General features: G+C 38.3%; 1 protein-coding gene across 3 annotated transcripts in view; it reads right to left on the bottom strand.

Annotated features, from left to right (window-relative positions):
* CCDC85A (coiled-coil domain containing 85A) overlaps positions 1–19,896 on the bottom strand; it is a 154,792-nt gene that overhangs the window by 129,731 nt on the left and 5,165 nt on the right. For all 3 annotated transcript variants that reach the window (XM_088149586.1, XM_088149590.1, XM_088149593.1), the window contains exon 2: positions 9,353–10,280. In XM_088149586.1, the coding sequence (XP_088005712.1) occupies positions 9,353–10,280 (928 nt within the window). The remainder of the gene's footprint in view (positions 1–9,352; positions 10,281–19,896) is intronic.

The following is a 19,896-nucleotide window of genomic DNA, read 5'->3' as shown; positions in this document are numbered from 1 at the left end:
AGACATCACAAGACAAGAAACAGATACGGATCTTTGTATGTAAGTCAGTGCTTGCATTCACATCCAGACTACTTTTTCTCACTTAGCACTTTCCTGATAATATGATCACTTAAAACAAACAAACAGACCTGAAAGGTTTGGCTCGCAAATCTACAGTAGCCTTCCTTGCTACTCCAGATGCTTTGGATTTGAATTCCTTTAACCCCTTGTTTTAAATCCAATACTTTGGGAGGAAACTAGACTGGGAAACCTTGGCTTAGTGTGCTGTTCAAACCAGAAATCTTGTCTTTTTCATCTTTCTACAAGCCAGGGCCATAAACCAAGGTTTATTCATGTTTCATATTCATGTTTTGCTCACTTTACAAGCCAAGAGTCCTAATCTGTAGACTGCTCTAAACACCCACTTTGCACAATGATCAAGACAGCAGGAAGGAGCAAAATAGAAAGACAAGACTGCATGCCTAACTCTGAACTTTTTCACAATAAACCAGGATTTTCTGGAACCCTGGCTCATAGTTCCTAGAAACATGATCAGTAGCTAAAAGGAATGAAGGAGACTTGGTCAGCAGCACAAGTCACTGTCTTGCATGACATCTCTTATTATTCTTAGTTAGGAACTCCTAATCCATTTCTGGAAGGCATGGGAATTAGCTAACAAGATATATTAACATTTCATCAGTATTATAACTTTATCTATATTAATGTTTGCCAAAAAAGATACCTCAATTGCACAACAAGTATACAGGTAGTCCTCACTTATCGACTGCCTTGTTCATCGATCATTTAAAGTTACGACAGTACTGAAAAAATAACTTTACAACCAATACCTTCATTTACGACCTTCACAGCATCTCTCAGTCAGATAATCACCATTACAGTCAGTACACACTGTCCTGTGCCTGACCTGTTGTTTTTCTCCCCCCCCCCCCCCCCTTTTAGAGCAGAGAGATTATAGAGGAAGGGATTACAAGAGAGGAAGCAGGCACACAATGGGGAATATGCACCAAAAGGAATGTGGAGGCATTGGCAGCCCTAAGCGCACTCGACAAATAGCTGGTGTACAGTATTTCTCTCTGCTCTGTGAGGGGGGGAGGGAGGAAAAAATGGGTCAGGCACAGGAGAGATTGCCTACAGAAATCACTTGGGTTTTTCTCTTCCCCACCCCCCTTGCACAGCAGAGATATTGAATAGGAAGGGATTACAAAGAGTAAGCAGGCACACAACAGGGAATACACTGGGCTGTTTGCATTGCATGTTTGCAGCTCACAGCCCTGAGCACACTCAGGGCTGCCAACACCACCATGTTGCTTTCCATGTGTATTCCCCATTGTGTGCCTGCTTACTCTCTTATAATCCCTTCCTCTCCAATGAATGTAAATACAAGCATTAATTCCTTTCTTGCTAATTATCCCAGTGTCAGGGGGAGTATTCCAAAGGCAGGGGAGAGGTTAGGAGGCAAACAAAAGCAGGTGGTGTGAAACTGATTGGTCTTGTCAGTTTTGAGCCAGCAATGTCACCCAGTGCCAGGGTGCCATTCCAAAGGGCAAGGGAGCAGGGAAAGGGATAGCACAGTTGCAGTCATGTGATTTCCCACTTAGCGACCACTTTGCTTAATGACAGACCTGCCAGTTCCAATTGTGGTCACTAAATGAGGACTATCTGTATATAAACTGACTATACTCCTTTCTACTGTATTCATACTGGGATTCATCCTTCACTTGTCCTGCAATTAACTAACTTTTCTAAAAAAAGTGACTGGCTTAATTATAAATACGTATGATCTGAAATAGGCAGGAGGTAATTATTATGGCTGTACAGCACTTTGGATCAAAAAGCAAATAGGTGTTTGGGTGTGTGCATGGGTGCATACACGATACCTATAACTCCTTAAACCAGCTACACTTTTCCTTCGATGTGGCTGCTGCACGGTCTTGGGAAAATATGAATATTGTCAAAGGAGCTGCAGACAGAGGCTATGTATGTACCCATGGATGCTCTGAACCATAATAATTATGAATAGAAATATTTTAAAAATTGCTTGAGGGCAGAGAGGTGAAAGAGAAAAATGAAGCTATACCCAAGTATTGTATGGTGTGTTGCATTTAAAAACCTACATTATCTAATGCAGGGATGGCAAATGGCAACAACAAACCACATGAAACCCAATTTTGCAGCCTTCCCACTATACCACCAAAATTTTCATATATTTTGTTTTTTGTACTAAAAAGGTATAAAATGCATGTACTATATGTGAATCTTGGCCTTTTATCTAGGAATTGTGGGCTCTAACTGTTCAGAATATAAAATATGCTTTTGTGATTTTGAACAAAGTCCTTAATTGATTTATATATTCCGTTTGCTACATACCGATAGTGTGGAATGCAGTAATAGCAATTTAAAAGATAATATACCAATGAGATAGAACTGATTAGAAAACTTGGCCACCTTCCTCAAATCATTAAAATCTATGCCTACTTCAAAACAGCTTTAAAAATCTGTTTCCTTCTCCTTTGCCAACAGAAAAACAGAGATTTTTTATTTCATACCAATGTGCCAAAAATAGGAATGTGTTGACAACTGGCCTGTTTAATTTTTGTGAACCTATATGTAAGGTGATAATCATAAGCACACTTAGAAGGAAGAAGCATCCAACCTATTTATTATTATTAATTTTATTTGATTTAGATGTTGCCTGAATCCTGGACAACTCTGGGCAGCTCACAACATAACAAGTAAAAATACAAAATAAATAGGAACAGAACAAAAAGAACAAGCTAAAAAGGGGAAACAAGATGACAATTCTGGTCAACAGCACAAAAACACATATAACTACATCCAGCGAGGGACTCCAACCACCCTAGCCTGGGCCTGGGAGAACACTCAGGTCTTTAAGGCCCTCCAGAATAGCATCCGGATCTGAGGGGTACCCTCATTCCAGAGCGCAGGCACCACAACAGAGAAGTTACATTTCCTTGGCCCTGATAGATGACAATGTTTGATTGAAGGAACCCAAAGCATGCCAAACCTGCCAGCTTGAACTATTACATTACTTCTGAATCAATATGCATAAATCTGATAGCCCCACTCTTTGAAGAAGTGGCAATGATTTGTGGTTTAGAAAGCTGAGCTGCCCAATTCTAGTACATTTCTGGGAACACTACTTCTATGCTTCCAAGATGGCACAAAGGAGGTAGCAGAGGTCCTCTTGGCAATCTTCATTATCACCACTGGACTTCTGAGAAAAGAGACAATTTATCACTTTAGCCACCAACCCAAAACAGCTTGCCAGCCACATACAAGACATCATATATGGATGGGAAGAGACTACATTGAACATGGTGATCTGCAGGCTTGCTTTAAGATGCATGTACATACTAAGAACTACTGGAAATGCTGATTTCAGACGTTCATCCAAGGCAATCTTTCAAGTAGAATTATTAAAATAAATGTGGCATTAAGCCAAGAGTAAAAAACAAAAGCAACATACTGATAGGGGTACTAAGAACAAGCAGAAGGCAAGGCTTATCTTCTCTCCTTGCAGGTGGCCAATTCACACTCCTCATACGCAAAAACAAAAACAGTTTTTATCTGTTATTAGGTTCATATGCTGAAAATGTGGCTTACAGCAGAAATAAGAAAATCTGCTTTTTCTGTAGAATTGAAAATAATCTAGAACATATTGCTAGCCACAATATTTTACCCCATGTTCTCAGCAAGGTCTGTATCTGGGCACCCATCTTGCCAGAAAATATTTGTCATGTTTTTTAAAGGAAGAGTATTGCTATATTTAGATAGCATCACTGAAGCAATGAGCATGAAACTGAGCAAACTCAGGGAGGCAGTGAAGGACCGGAAGGCCTGGCGCAATATGGTTCATGGGGTCACGGAGAGTCGGACACGACTTAACGACTAAACAACAACAATTGCTATATGCTTCTTAGAAAGTTGAACTTTCTGGAAGTCTTTAAACAGGAGCAGCTACAGTACTAGGGCTTGAACTGAGAAGATACAGCTCAGAGAGGAGCTGCCCATGTGGTAAACCACCAGAACTAGACCATGAAATACTTTTCTTGACAGTGAAATACATTCTTGCACTACATACATTATTTATTTTGTACTGCTTTTTTTTTTTTTTAGCCTTGTTTTGTCATACTGTGAGTTGCCCAGAGGTGGTCTGGAGTTGGGCAGTGCCAAAATCAAATGACTGAATAAGTTTGGCAAAGGTTACTATTCTGTAATAGTAACAATGAAAAGACAGCTAAAAGAAGGAAAATCATGATTTCAATGGGAATGGAAGAACTGCAAGCCTAGCCCCAGTTCCTAAAAGAGATTAGTGACTTACAGTGCACCTTTAAACATTCGGTTCCTAAATTCTAATTTCATCCCCTGCTATTATCCGATAATATATCAGATCTGATAATAGATAAAAGAGCCTGGTAGCAAATAATACCAAATTAGGTCCCATAAGACTGAAATATCCCTGTCCCTGTCCACATGAGCCAGCAAAGGTAGTACAGTAAATAGTTCTGTTGGCTTTCTCTTGGTTCATATAGTTCCAGAGATGAAGGGGATGGCAATTCTAGAACTAATGCCTTTGGTCAGTAATATGACCTGAGCACATTCATGCTTGCACATGGATGTGGAAAATATGGACAAAATTTTTGAGACGAAAATCTGGGAGGATTTATATCTTCACCTATTTTTTCCACATGCATGTTCTTCACTGCAACCTTTCATTTACCAGCTTTCTTTCAGTGTGACTCCAACTTTAGAATTAAACATAGGTAAAGAAAGAGAGCTTTGGGGAATCAATGATTCAGATAAGCCCTCTTGTCTACTGAGGTGATTCTTCCCTGCAAACACCCCTGACTCTACACTGCCACTAAGTAGCGAATAAATTCTTGCTCAGGAAATTTGAGCATCATGCAGTTAAGTGATAGGAATGAACAATACCAGCATTTTTACTGTTCTTTGCTCTCTGTTGGAATTAAACTGAGTGACCTAATGGGCAGGGGGGGAAAGGAGAAGAAACATTCTTCTTGTAGAAAATGACCAGCTGAAGGTTTACTAAGGTACACTCCTTTTATAAGTATATACTGGAACAGTATTTCCTATCTGGATCTCCCCCTCAACCCCCAGCCCAACACACAATTTAAATGGTTGTGATTCACAATGATGAGCTGTGTTTCCATATTAGCTCTCACAAATAACCCCTTTTCTTGCCACTCCTGCCTCTTTAAACAAATGCTGTTTCTCTAAAGGATCTGTTCCTTTCCTGATGTATCACACCTCCAGACTGTTGCCAGAGAGTGTTAGTCAGCACTTCTTTTGCTCATTAATAACCTCAACAGGGAGCAAGAAGCAAAGCAGCAGCCTTTGATATTTTCTTTAGATGCAAAGTAGAACAGGGAAAGGCACTCCCAGACAAAGAAAAGAGATTTGTAATAAAATCATAGAAGGAATTTTAAGAGTACAGAGGCTATTGATTATATTTATCAGCAAGAATCCATCATATTTGATTGTTGTGATATACTGCAACCTTTTCCAAAGTTGATATGACTGCAATGTCAAGAATTCCCATACAGCATGTTACATGGTCTAGTGAGACACACAATGATTTGCAAACAATTTGAAGGGTATCATAGATGGTATCCAAAATGAGGCAGGAGCCAAAATAGACAAGTATTTGTCAAGTTGTTCCTATTCATCTTTCCATAATGGACACAAAGAAGGTGACACCATCCCAGTATTCATTTTTTGTCCTCCTTCCCATGTACATCCAATGATGGGAAAAGAGAGCCCAAAGTAGAGAGGAAGAGCTGCCATTTTTGGTAGGAGCCCCACATTCTAATAACATTTAATTTCTGCCCATAGTGGTGCTAGGACATACGCTATCAAAGCCAGCATTTCACAGTTCACCTCCACAGGAACTGTAAAGAATGTCCAACTTTATATCAATGTACCAATCTATGTAAGAACCAACATTAATATATAAAGTGCTTCAGACTTCTATAGCATATTGCAGGATTTCTATACTTGCAGGGGTGGTGGCCTATTTGATGAGTTCCAACCCTGGATTCTATGGATATATTTTCTATTCCATTCTATCCTTGACACATAGAAAGAAAGGACACAGGATTTAGCCATATACATGCATTTTTAACACTCACTATTCTGGAAGCAAATTCACAAAAAACAGCTTCCAGAGACAACCTATCTTTCCAGCAGATACACCTGAGAAGCAGACAGATGGAGATGGGCACTGCCCACAATCGTTCTTTTCACCCATGTAATCGTATCTCGAAGTGCAACATTGAGCAATCATTCAAATGCAAACGTTTTAGCAGGTATGATTCACACATTCAGCTGCCAGCCAGGCAGTACTGAGAAACTAACGGAAATGATACCAAGCGATGAATGCACATGTGAATTAACTTTTAAATTTTCTTTCAAAGAAAAAAGATGGGACTTTCAAGAAAAAATGGAAGGCATAACAAGTGGCACAGCTTAGAAAGAAACTGTAACACTAGGAAGGCCCAAGGAACTAAACTGTTAAAGATAACCACGTTTGTAGGCATCCTAGGGAATCACCTGGGGGGCACTGTACAGAGCTCCAGGATAAAATAAGCAGAAGGCAGAAAAAAGCAATAGCTCTACTAGTGCTAACTACTAACTACCCAGCCACAGAGAAGATACATTTTCCAAAAGAAAACTGCACATCTATCAAAGGCATATTAAGTAGTAAAAGGGAATTTTAATTAGTCTAAAATTTTGTTAGAAGCTATGTAAGTGGTCTGTCCAGGGAATCTCTGATCTCTTTCTCCTTCAGAAGATGGATTAACAGCAGCTTTGATCCTAAGCAACAGGAAAAATTCAATAAATGTCATAGCAGGAGTGGGAACATTGGGAGAAAACGAAGCACATGGCTGAACTTCTATCGCCTCTGAGAAATCTTGGGGGGGGGGGGTGAAGTACCAGATGACTAGAAGAGAGCAATGCTTGTTTCTATCCAAAAAAAAAAAAGGAGGCAGGGAACAGAACCCAGAGAACTATTGACTAGTCAATCTACACCAAATTTGCAGATGAGATAAACATTCAGAAGGAGGGAGAGAGACAGGGAAGGAAACTTAATTTTCTAGAAAACATAAATTAATTTCAAAATAGATCTGATAGGATAGAAAAGCATTCTGTAAAAACAACAGAATTAAATTTAACATTTGGAAAAATGAAATTAAATGCAATGATATAGGGTGAAGGATAATAATACTTGTGAAAAAGTTCTTGGAATCACAACTGAATGCAAACCGAATATGAGTCAGCATGTGACATGGCTGCAAAAAAGGCTGCATTAACAGAAATATAATTTTCAAGACTATATTATGCTTTACATCAGATCCTGCATCAGATCCTGTATCTAGTTCAGAACACAATCATCAACTGGAATCATCTACTCAGGAAGGAGCAGAATTACTATAACATGGTGCCTCCAACCCTGCAAGCAGTTTAACATCATTATACATGGTGAAGGGTATTAAGTGCTTCTGAGAAGTCCAATCGGGCAGTGCAAGTGAAGCTAAGCAAATACAGTTCATAAAGTTAGAGTAGATAAGCCATGCAACACTCCTGTATCCAATTTGCAGGTCTCAGCACTCTTGAGATCATGCTTCTAAAAGTAGCAAAATACCAACAAAATGCACCCATTTCTAAGTGGTTTAAGAGTGGAAAATCGAGCAGTTTGCCTCTAGGAGGCCTTCTCTTTCCATCCTCTCCTTAAAAAAATCTCAAAAAAGAAAAAGAGGCTAAAAAGAATGCTCATACCCTCCACATAGTATCACAGCATCACTGGATGGCCTCCTGCAGCCTTTCAGAAAGTTAAAAAGTTCAGCTGCATTCCCCCAAACCTTTAAACTTTACCTTCTCCAGGTTTAAGGGAAGAAAACTGTGACGTTCATCAGAGAGGAATGTCATGAAATTTGAGACAACAATGACGTAAGTTTCAATAAAATCTTATTAGCTTTGACAGATTTATATCAAAAAGCTGTACTGGAGCTAACAAAGTTACAAGCAAACTTCTAATTTTGAATAATAAATTAAAACTAGTAAATTCAATACAATTACATTTACATGCATTAAAGGTTATTCAATACATCATGATATTAAGCTGATACAAAGTTCATAGGAAGCTGCCCAATTCTATCTGAACCAAGTTATCAAGCTATTCATCCATCATCTCCAGGGGCTTACATAGTCAATCTACAGAGCAATTCATCACTTCCTCTTTTCCTTCCTGACAGTGGAAGGAAAGATGCAATGCTCTTGCAGAAAAATAGTAGATTCAAACACAAAGTCAAAACAATCCATAGATTTTTCTCTTGCAGATTTTATTGGGGTGGGGGAATGAGATCTAAAAAGATCCCATATAGAAATGCAAGAATCTGTTACTTTGCCCATATGTGGACTACATGGAAAGATATAATTCTTTGTTTTTTCCTAAAAAAAAAAAAAAAAAAAAAGCTCAGCCAGTAAAAAAAAAAAAAAACAGCATACTCAGTAACCTAGCTTTGTATTTGGAACCAATTTTGTATATAATGAGGAAACAGCCCACCTCCCTAAAAAAAAGGCAGCCCTGCAATCAGAAATAATATTATCACTTTTCAACTTTAAATACTTTCATTTTGCTTCTCAGTCAGACCATTCTCAGCAACAATAGAGCCAAAATGTTACTAATGAGATCCCAGTCCTGCAAAGCCTGCTTGCCATTGGGATCCCTTTTTGTTATGTGCTACAACATTTACAAATAACTGGAGCGCATTGTGCTAAATACTTCAAAGTTCTTAACATTATCTATCAGTACCAACATGTCTCAATTAGGTATATGAAAGCAAACTAGGACCTATGCCTAAAGGAAACAGAAGCTAATTAAGAAATGCAAAGACCCCCCACACTCCTCAAAGTCTTCTGCTTGAGTTGAGGACACTATCCTTCATTTCACTCTTACCTCTCCTTTCTATAGCAAGCCTACATGCTCTCAGACTCTGCAACCACTTTATTTCAATGCCTCTTCATGCAGGCAAGACACTTCCACAAAGCCCATGAGATGCAACTACTGTGCAGCCTATTACAGCAATGCATCCTTTAACTTCATCTGCACTTCTCAAAGGGAGCAAATGCAAAAACAATGATTCCTGGTTACGAGGATAAAATGAAAAATGGCTTCATTGTGAATATGCCACATACCCAAAGGTACATTTGTACTGTATTCCTGGTAATTGGTGCCCATCATTTAAAAAATCTCAACCACTGCCCTCAACATCATCATAATTAATAAAGGAAGGAACTAAGGAAGACCCACCATTCATCCCATTGTAGAGGCCCCTGTGATGGGGTGACAGATCATCTGCAACTTGTCTCCTTAAGGTGCCTTCTCTGCTGCCACTGCCCAAATGTTTGAGGTGCTCTGGACTTCCCCCATAGTGCTGTTTGAGATGCTCAGGACTAGTGCCCCTCACTTTTTGGAGGTGTTCTGTGCTTCCACTCAGAGCATGCTTTTGAAGAAGTTCAGGGCTTCCACTGCTGCTGTGCTTTTGATGTTCTGGACTGCTCCCAGGCCTATGCTTTTGAAAGTGTTCTGGGCTCCCACTCAACATGTGCTTTGGCAGTGTTTCTGGACTGCTACAGCTGTGCTTCTGCTGCTCTGCAGTACCTTTGGCAAGAGTTTTATGATGCTCTGGACTTGGTCCTTTTAGGTGCTTCTGGTGGTCAGGACTTCCAGAACTTCGGGGTTTGTGGAGGTGGTCAGGACTAGCACTCCGGTGCTTTTGATGCTCGGGACTTCCCTCACTCCTTGTTTTTTGGAGGTGCTCAGGACTTGAGCTTGAATGGTGCTTATGGTGATCAGGACTATCAGTGCTCCCAGTACTGGAGGTACTACTCCCATCTCCAACATCCCTTATGAATGTACTTGTGGCATTTAATTGGCAAAGACTGGCTTGGCTATCAATTGAATTTCGGCAGCCAGCAACACCACCCTTTTCTTCATCCAACAAGACACAAAGCTCCTTCAGTTCCAAGTTTTCCTTCACAACTTCTTCCTGCCTTACTTCCAGTTCCTTCAGCTTTTGCAAATATAAGGCAACCTCTTTATGCATCATGCTGGCACTATACCTGCCAAGCCTCTGCCATTCACGGGATACTTTTTTGCCTTTCTGCCGGTCATCATCCAAGAAACAACAAAGGTCTCGCAGCTCCTGGTTGTCTTCCTGCAATTTCTGATTGATGTCCTTCAAAACACAAGAGAAGAAAAACCGGATCTTATTAAAATTTGCATAAGAGAACACTGTTACAGCAGAAAACTCACAAGCTGTGAGCTTGTGAATCTCTTAGCTAGACATTTTCTCCCACATGACATTGTCAATGTAGTTTAGGTTAGCAACGCTGCATCTATTCAAGCCCTAGGCAAGATTGCTGAATATCCTGATTCTCAGGCACCGTGTCCATTCTTTATGGAGGTCCTACTTTTTCTCATGAACTATTTTTCTTCCTTTCTAAACCATTGTTTCTTGCCTTTCCTAATTTTAGTACAAGGACAGGGAACTTACGGTCCTCCAGCCATTGCTAAACTACAACTCCCAGCAGCCAAACCAGCATGGCCAAAGCTGGGATCTGTAGTTCAATGCCATTGGGAGAGCCACTGGTTATTCTATAATACCGATATTATACTGATTAGCTAATAGACTGCAATTTCAGTCTTTTAAGAGAAAAATAACAATTTCCCATACAGGCTCAAATATTAGCACCAAATGTTTGAGCGTGTGTGTGTGTGTGTGTGTGTGTGTGTGTGTGAGAGAGAGAGAGAGAGAGAGAGAGAGAGAGAGAGAGAGAGAGAGAGATATTGAGAGAGAGATATTGAGAGAGAGATATTGAGAGAGAGAGAGAGAGATATTGAGATTCCAAATTATCTCAGGAGAAATTCTGAATTCTGCTGTAAAGATAATTTTCTCCCACCAGAAAAAAAAAAAAATCTCAAAACCAAGTTATGATTTTTTTTGCAGAAATCATTGGATTTATTGTTATAGTTACATCTAGATTTACATATGCTCCATTTCCCACAGTTCTATTGTGTTCCAGAATCACAGAATAAAAATTTAAGGGCAGGACATGCAAATAGCATATCATCATGTAAACTGAAGAGAGCCAGCTTGGAGGGGGTTAAGGCATCAGGCTAGAAACTGGGAAACTGAGTTCTAGTCCCGCCTTAGGCACAAAGCCAGTTGGGGTGACTTTGGGCCAGTCACTCTTTCTCAGCCCTAAGGCGGCAGCAACGGCAAGCCATTTCTGAAATCTTGCCAGGAAAACCGCAGGGTCTTATCCAGGCAGTCACCAGGAGTCAACACTAACTTAAAGGTGCACACACACACACAAAAATATGTAAACTGAAACTGTATTTGCTATCAATGGAAGAACACATTTCAGAATAAGTCTGTAAAGTGGGCTTACTGTTAAGATTCTCACCAAAGCTGATCTTTATTACAATGATGTCCACAAGTACACTGTTCTGCTTTTGCCTACATAAGTGAATCATTATCATTTGCTTATGTGAGAAAAATATGTGTGATCCATTTAAGAAAAAAGTAGCAGAGATAAATCTACCTATTCCTTCAGCTCACATTCATCAACAAGGCTCTTAAAAAAAAAGTATACATTCAATATTTCTCTGTGTGCACATGAAATTACTGTTTGCATGGATGTTTTTAAAATTGTTATTTTGGTTAATTATATTTAAAGAAGTCAAAGCTTAGTTGAATGTATATAATGTTATGTCAGTGTATGCATGTGTGTGTCCATGTGTAACTGTATGTATACATACATACACACATGAATATGACAGAGGAAGGGAATTCAGGTAGTTCTAACTGAGTTCCCTTCCTCTGTCATATTCACATGTGTGCGTATGCATACATCCCTGTAATTTCCAATGTTTCATAATATATATGAAAAATTATTGCATAATACATGTAGCAGCAGGCTGAGCTCATAGGATAAAAGGCTGGAGGTCTCAAAATTTATTCTACCAGGGTTTACACACCCTGGTCCTACCTTAGTCTATTTGTTTGATAGTAATTGCTACCACCATCTAATTTCCAGAAGGCCTATTACCTGGTGTCTTCCTCCCTAACCCCAAAATGTAAGAGAGAGAGAGCCCCACAGCAAACAGGCAGCATTTAAAAGAACAGAACTTTTCTATTTATAGAAATAGGGTTTTTTTTCTTTCCAATAGAAAAATGTACAGGAAAAGAGAACGTTTTGCGAGATCATAGGATGATGCTGGTCTGCTCTCAGTTTAGAGGCCACTGTGATGTTCCAAGTTGCACATAAAAATGCAATCAATTAAGGACTTCTGGGGAAGCAATGGTGAAGTGAAGACGGTTTTGCTTTTAGCCGAGCCGAAACTGTGGCAGAACGAGGAGCCGAAGAATGAATCAGAGCCTCAAAATTCCTCCCTGGACAAAGGGGAAGACTTGGGATCACCCATAGGGCTCCTACACCAGTCTCCAGTGGGTTTTAGAGCTCTGGGAGCTGGGAGAGTCACCTTGCCCAAGCCACAGTTCGGAGCCTTCAAAGAGACACTGGGTTTGCCAACTTTCTTTCTTAATCACTTTTGAAAATGGCTTGTAAATTGCTTTTTGGATACTAAGAAGCTTCAGAAACACAAGTTTTATTTCACTGGGTGATTTTCCTTCAATCCTCAACAAAAGAAGTTTCATATAAGTTTAAGGACTTAAAGAAAAAAATTATTTGAAAATAAGCAGCAAAAGGGTGATCAGAACATTGATTTTGGAAAGTTATAAATGGACTAAGGGACTAGATTGACTGGAAATAAGATTTTGAAATTAACTATAAGAATCCTGCCTCTGGTTTGTTTATAATCCTATTAAAAATATATGAAGATCTTGAAGTTAAGTGTAAGAAATCTTTCCATGGAAAAATGGTGTGGATTAGAGAAAAACATGATAAAAGGAGACTTTGAAGGCTGGTTACTAGAGGCAATCAGAAAGAACTAAAGATTACAACTAAAGGAGAAAACCCACTAATACAGAATTGAGAAAAGTATTTTAACTCTGGAAGATTTCAAGGATATTTGGCAACAATGTACTAAGACTTTCTCTTAAGATTGTATGATACTATGAAAATGGGTTTTAAAATGGGTTTTACTGAGAATCTGGCTGTTTTGGATATGGATTTAAAAATGACAGAATACAAGAATGATATTGACAAAGATGCTACACAGGACTTACACACCAGCTGATGTTTTAATAATTAAAAGGGACATACAAATAATAAGTCAGAAGAGGGACTTGGATGTGTGGATTTCAGCAACTTGGACAACTTTCTTATTTTGAACTTACAAAAGAGACATGTTGCACTTATGAAGGAGTTTCTGAGAAAAGATAAAAAGAGAATGAAAAGAAATCAGCTTTTGGGATATTACTTAAACAGAATAAACATCAAGACTTTTAAAACCAAAAAGAAGGATTATAAAGTCAGTTTGTTCAATTAAGGTTAAAATATATGATGCTTTTTCTTCTAGTAGTTTTTAATGGGTTTTTTTTGTCCGGGAATAAGTGATGAGACCTTAAAGATTTGCTATTAGATAAGATATGGGGAGAAGAGATTTTTTGTTGTATGATTAGAGAGAGTGATGGGTTATGATGTTAAAATTGAAAGAAAGTGTTAAATCTGTGAAGGAATTTCTGAGAGGAGACGAAGAGAAAATGATAAGAAATTAATTTGTGGGATATTATTTGAAGGGTTTAAAGATTACAATTTTCTGGTAGCTCTTAATGGAATTTTTTTTATTACGTTTGAAAATGAGTTTTTATAGGTTTGCTTATAGATATAAGATAAGATATGGGAAGAAGAGCTTTTTGTTATTGTTATTGTACTTTTAGAGAAAATGATAAATTACTGTGTAAAGGAAAGGAAAGGAAATAAAATTGATTTGTTTAATTTATATATATTGTTATTTCTGGTAACTCTTAATGGACTTTTGCTGATTAAGATTAAATATGAGGTTTTGTTATTTACTAATAAATAAAAGAGATACGGGATGAAGAAATCTTTGGTTGAAATGTTAGAGAAGGTGATAAGTTACTGAAATTGTCTGTACTTGTCTTGATGGAGGGGGAAGTCATTTCTTTATATTTTTTCTTTATATATATTTTTTCTTCCCCCCCTTTTTTCTTTTTCTTCTTTTCCCTTTGCACTTTTTATTCTTTCTTTTTATATTTTTCTTAGTTTGTATGAGTTTTTTATCTCTGTATTTTTAAACTTTAATAAAAATCATTAATAAAAAAATATAATCAATTATCTTGTATAGAGAAAACAGATGCCAGACACAATAAAGCATTAATTAGCAGATATAGAAAAAAAATGAAACTTAGTACTCAGCTAACTTTTTCCTATTCCTCTAGAGAACAAACTCTTGGAACAGATGTTATCTCTGTGGCAATTTGTTACTTGGAAAACCCTTCCTCCTGCAAAATCCAACTTTAATCAGAGGTTAAAGAAGAATCTTAGTTCTCTCTTTCTCCCCAAAGCCTTGGCACATATCTTCCTCTTTTTTTCCCAGAGTTCTGATTGCACTTTTCGAAAGAACAAAAGGTCTTCCATCTAGAAGGAGAGGGACTGGGGAAATCTCTTTTTGCTACACACTAAAGTAATAACTCTACCTCAAGAAAACGTTGGTTCAAATCTTTGAGATAGCAGCTTGCTGTCTGGCATGAGGGACCGGCAGGCAGCCTGCAAGGATGAGGAATTGTAAGTTACCCATTCACTACTGTATTTAAAACTAGAAACCATAAGGCTGGGACACCTGCATACAAGGGCATTTACTTTGCTAGATGGTAGCCGAGATGAGGTTCTACTATACAAGTCTTAGGTGCAGCCTCAGATACCTCTAAACTGACATTTTAATATAACAGAGGAAACTTTTACAATCATATTAACTATATTATATGAAGATTATTTAACTCTATGAAGAAGTAAGTCCAAAGGATGAAAGTAACCACCAGTAACAAGAGGCAAAGAAGATATTGAAAAACTGCTTTCAGGCCCTCAAACATGAAACAGGCTCTAAGGACTCAAGGGAAGAAAAAGGGACTTTGACAAACAGGTGGTAGGACAATGGACCCCTGAACGGGAGATGGCAGGGAGCTGCATCTTTCAAGAAGATAAACAGAAGAGTCATGGGTTGAAATGCATACAGAATAGTAAAAATATATTTGGCAAAACCATAGCAAACTTGACCAGGAGAGCTTTGCCTTGATTCTATAGGTAGGATGAAGACAGATGACATAGATATATAGATATAGATAGGGATATAGATTTTAAGGATTTCAGATAAAGACATGAGCACTGTTGAGAGTGTGCTGTAATGGGACCTATTAAACCATTCAATGAGAAGCAGAAAGAACACTGGCTCATAAAGTTCATGGCCTCTATTATCTATACACTATAAGCCAGTATGGGAAATTTTTAAAGATGAGGTTGAATTCCTTGTAGAGGAAGACTAAAATGATTTAATAGGTATAACAGAGGCCTGGTGGGATGACTTCAATAAGTAGTAAGTAGCAATTTAAGTACACCATTTGTTCAAAAGAAATGGAAGAAATAGAAGGGAGAAGGAGTTGCACTCTTTGTTAAAAGTATCCATACCTGATGAGAAATCCAAATGGATCAACTTAGAGATATTCTAGAAATAATCTGGGTTAAAATAAATGGAGGGACAAATAAAAGTAAAAACACCACTGATGTTGAATATTGCCTGCCTGATCAAGGAGATGTGAATTATGATCTCAAACAACAAATTGCAGATATTTCAGTGACATATAATAATAGTGATGGGAGGAGAAGGGGTAATTATTCTGTTGGGAGACAAATTTTGTGAAGCAGTCTTTCCATAAAATTGTAAATGTATGTTGCTGACAATTTTCTCCTTCAGAGGGTGGAAGACGGCATAAGAGGTTTATCTATTCTTTACTTGATATTAACCAACAGAGAAAACTTAGTTGAGGAAGTGGAGACAGCAGGAACTCTAGGAGAAGAGGACTAAGAATCAGCAAAGATGGACTACCTGATCCTGACAGCAATGGGTCACCCAGAGCCTCCCTTGTAAACTAGAGACACATCAGCATGAGATGCAGTCAGAACAGAGGAACTAGGCCCTGGTCCAGGCTCTGAATGAATCCATAAGGTTAAAGGCCAAATATCTCAGAGAGCAGATGATGAACCCACCCAGAGACACTAAGGGTGCCATATAAGTAGATCCCTTTGAAGAAAAAGAACTTACAGAAGTGTTGGGAGCTGTCCTCAGGAATAATGCAGAAAAGTACAAGATGTATGTATGTACAAAATGTACAAAAATGTACAAAAAGTACATTACCACCACCACTCCCACCCCTTAGCAAAGATAAGAATTCCAAGTTAATCGAAGGAAGAGGCAGCTAGATATGTCCAACAAGTTTTCAAAGTTTTAAGTTTTGCAAGTGACCACCCAAATGGATACATGGATGTAGTGATAAGGCAAATTGTTTACTGCAGTGGATATAGCTTGGATGTGATGAAATACGTCAAATCCTCTGATGTTTGCCAAGGACGTGAGAACAGCTAAGTCAGGTGAATGCATTAATGCGCTTCTACAGTCTTTACTAGTCATGGCAACTGTATTTCAGAGTGGCAATAGACAATCTAAAGCCTCTCTAGCTCAGGGGGAATGAAGTTACATCTCCAGGGCCAGATAGATTGTATCCTAGAGTAACAGAACACTTGCTAGATGAAACTCTCTCCATTGTCTTTGGGAAATCTTGAGAATGAAATACCAGTAGACAAGATGAAAGCAAATGTTTTCATCTTCAGAAAGGAGAAAAAGGAGGACTCAGGGAACTACAGATTCTCAGTCTGACATCTTGTGATTCTAGAACAGACTGTAAAGTTGATCCCTAAGCACACTGATCAGATTGATTCCTAAACACATTGGGAAAATACCGTTACTACCAGAAATCAATGTGTTAAGAACAAATCTTGCCAGACTAATCTTATCTCATTATTTTGATTACTTAACTTTCATAATGGATTGTGGAAATGCTGCAACCCTTTCAGCAAAGCACATGAAAAAGTGCTCCATGACATTCTGAGTAGTATGCTAATTAAATGTGGGCTGAATGGCTCCTCAATGAAGTCGATACAAAACTGGCTCAAAGGATGCTCATTAATGGGTCTACATCAAACTGGAGTGAGGTGCCATTAGGTTCAATCCTGGTTTCTGTATTCTTCACCATTTTTATTAATAATCTGAATGAAAAGGTGGATATAATATTTACCAGATTTGCAGACGACACAAAATTGCATAGCATAGCTAATGCTCTCAATGGAAGAAATAAAATTTGAAAGGATCTTGGTACATTAAAGAATTGAGTTGAAAAAAACAATGAAATGTAAGAAATAAATGCAAAGTTATTTATTTAGGAAACAAAAACCAAATGATATGACATACTTGGCAGGTATCTCTGAACAAAATCTTGGAACAGATTACTACAAACTGAACGAGTCAACATGATGTTGGCTGCGAAAAAGGCAAATGCAGTTTTAGACTATCAACAAAAGTAGAGTTTCCAAATCACAGGAAGCATTTGTTCCATTTTGTTTTTGTATTGGGGAGATCCTCCCTCCCCACTCCATCTCAAATGTTGTGTTTAGTTCTGGGCACCACACTTTGGAAGAATTCAGACAAACAGGAACAGGTTCAGATAAGAGTAGCAAGGATGAGCAAGGAAAAGAAAGAAAGTCTTAGGAAGAACAACTGAACAAACTAAAATGTTTAGCACTGAGACAATAAGAAAGATCGGATGCCACTCTTCAAATACCTTAAACAATGTGACAAAGAACATTCTAACACCAGTTCTCCATCATCCCAGAGTGCAGGACACAAAATAATGGATTCAAGTTACAGGAAGGCAGATTCCAATTGAACATTAAGGGGAAACAGAACAGCAGAGAACCAAATACCCAGAGTGGCTGGGTCCCTTTCACTGGATGTTTGGAATACTGTGGAATACAGACAACCATCTGTGGGTGATGCTTTAACTTGAATTCCTACACTGATCAGAGAGTTGGATTCAATGATTCTAAATGGCATAATGACATCTATGTTTTGGTCTAGTGATTAAGGCACCAGGCTAGAAACCAGGAGACTGTGAGTTATAGTCCCACCTTAGACATGAAAGTCGGCTGGATGACTTTGGGCCAGTCACTCTCTCTCAGCCTACAACGTCAGGCTCAGGCGACAAGCCAGTCAGTCAATTCCTGTCGCAACCAATGGATCAACATTCAGTTGATAAAAAAAAAAGTGGAGCCTGCACCTATGGGAAAAACACTAAGAAGAAGTCGTTGTCCTGATCCTACCCAATACTTTTTACTTAGATTCTCATTCCAGAAAAAGCTGCACTTTTTTTTATTGTTCTTCCTTTTATTAGTAATGGAAGGGGCTCACCCAGTTTTATAATTCTAAGAAAGCACCAAAAGGATAGTCTTTACTGCAGAATATATTTTAGATGAGAACCCATCAACTAAGGTTTATCAATAAGCTCAGTTAAAACTCCTTTGAGGGAGGTAAGGAACTAAAGTTTAATTCAACAATCCACCTTCAGGAAGAAAAATCTGTGCAGCGTTTCCATCTTCCTCATAAAACACGTATTTAGTTTTCCTTCCAGCTATAAAGTTGACAAAATCCCAATCCTTTCCTCTCTCCTTTTGTAGTATAATGTTAGATGTTAAGAGAACAGGAAATGGAATCGGGATCAATTCCCTTCCTTCACTGTTCCTTATGATGTTAAATCATGGCTGGTCTTGAAAGTAAAAGGAAACTGGGAAGAAGGCTGGGGAGAGGGATGATTTTAAAAAAATCCATCTTAGTTTCTCTGTTATTCCTGAGACTTAGTTCTGGTGTTAAATAAATATTTTGGTTTAATGTGCAGGATTTTTTTTTCTGAAGACCTATAGCATCAGCTTTACAGGGATGGGCAAGTTATTTTCTGTACTGAAGGAGGAATTTAACCCTTACCATCATTGCTTCAAACTAGTGAAAACAAGTACAGTATGTTCCTTGGATGGTGCTATTTTCATTATATCCTACTAGCACTCACTGGTGATTTGTCCCATTTCAAAGTAAACAGAAGCTTCAGAAGAAGGCTTTTTCTCAGGAAAAGCCCCTCTCTATGCTTCCTACAGTTCCAACAATTATCACACACTCCTCCAAACTGACGCTATTTTAGAGAGATCAATATTTAACAAAGTTGAATATTACATGCTAAGATGTGGTATCATGCCTATTTTTTCCTTAAGGATGTGTTATGTACCCAACACTTTAGTCTAGCCTTCCAGATATGTTAGGCTACATAATACTAGTACGAATTCTATCATATCTGGAGGACATCTGGTTGGGGAAGGCGACTTATCTAGATTTTTTTTATACAATATGCAAAACAGCCCTAAGCCACGTACTTTTTTTCTAAGTAGAAGTGTTTCTCTCTTTATTTATCTTTCTGCTCAAATTGCCCTTCTTGGGTTGCTTTTTCACTCTCCATCAGTTCTCTCATCCCCCTGCCGGTTAAAAACCAGCCTGCATCGGGTAACTTTGAGATACAAAATAAAAATGGGGGGAAAGTTAGCAAGTATTTTCTTTCGCACCCTTCTTCCTTTACTTAGCTGCATGTTTCCCCACCCTGATTTTTTTATTAAAAAAAGAAGCAGAAGTCATCTTTTAATACAAATTTGAGCCTTCTGTGATTTTATACTCTGGGTTAACCAAGTGCAGCATTTCAGAATTTTAGGTGTCTCCTG

Source organism: Python bivittatus, unplaced genomic scaffold (genome assembly GCF_059951505.1).
Source record: "Python bivittatus isolate LINGU-HERP-01145 unplaced genomic scaffold, Pbiv_v1 ctg000020_np1212, whole genome shotgun sequence".
Taxonomy (NCBI): Eukaryota; Metazoa; Chordata; class Lepidosauria; order Squamata; family Pythonidae; genus Python; species Python bivittatus.
Note: the sequence above shows the minus strand (reverse complement) of the source record. Positions and strands in the feature narration are given on the sequence as shown.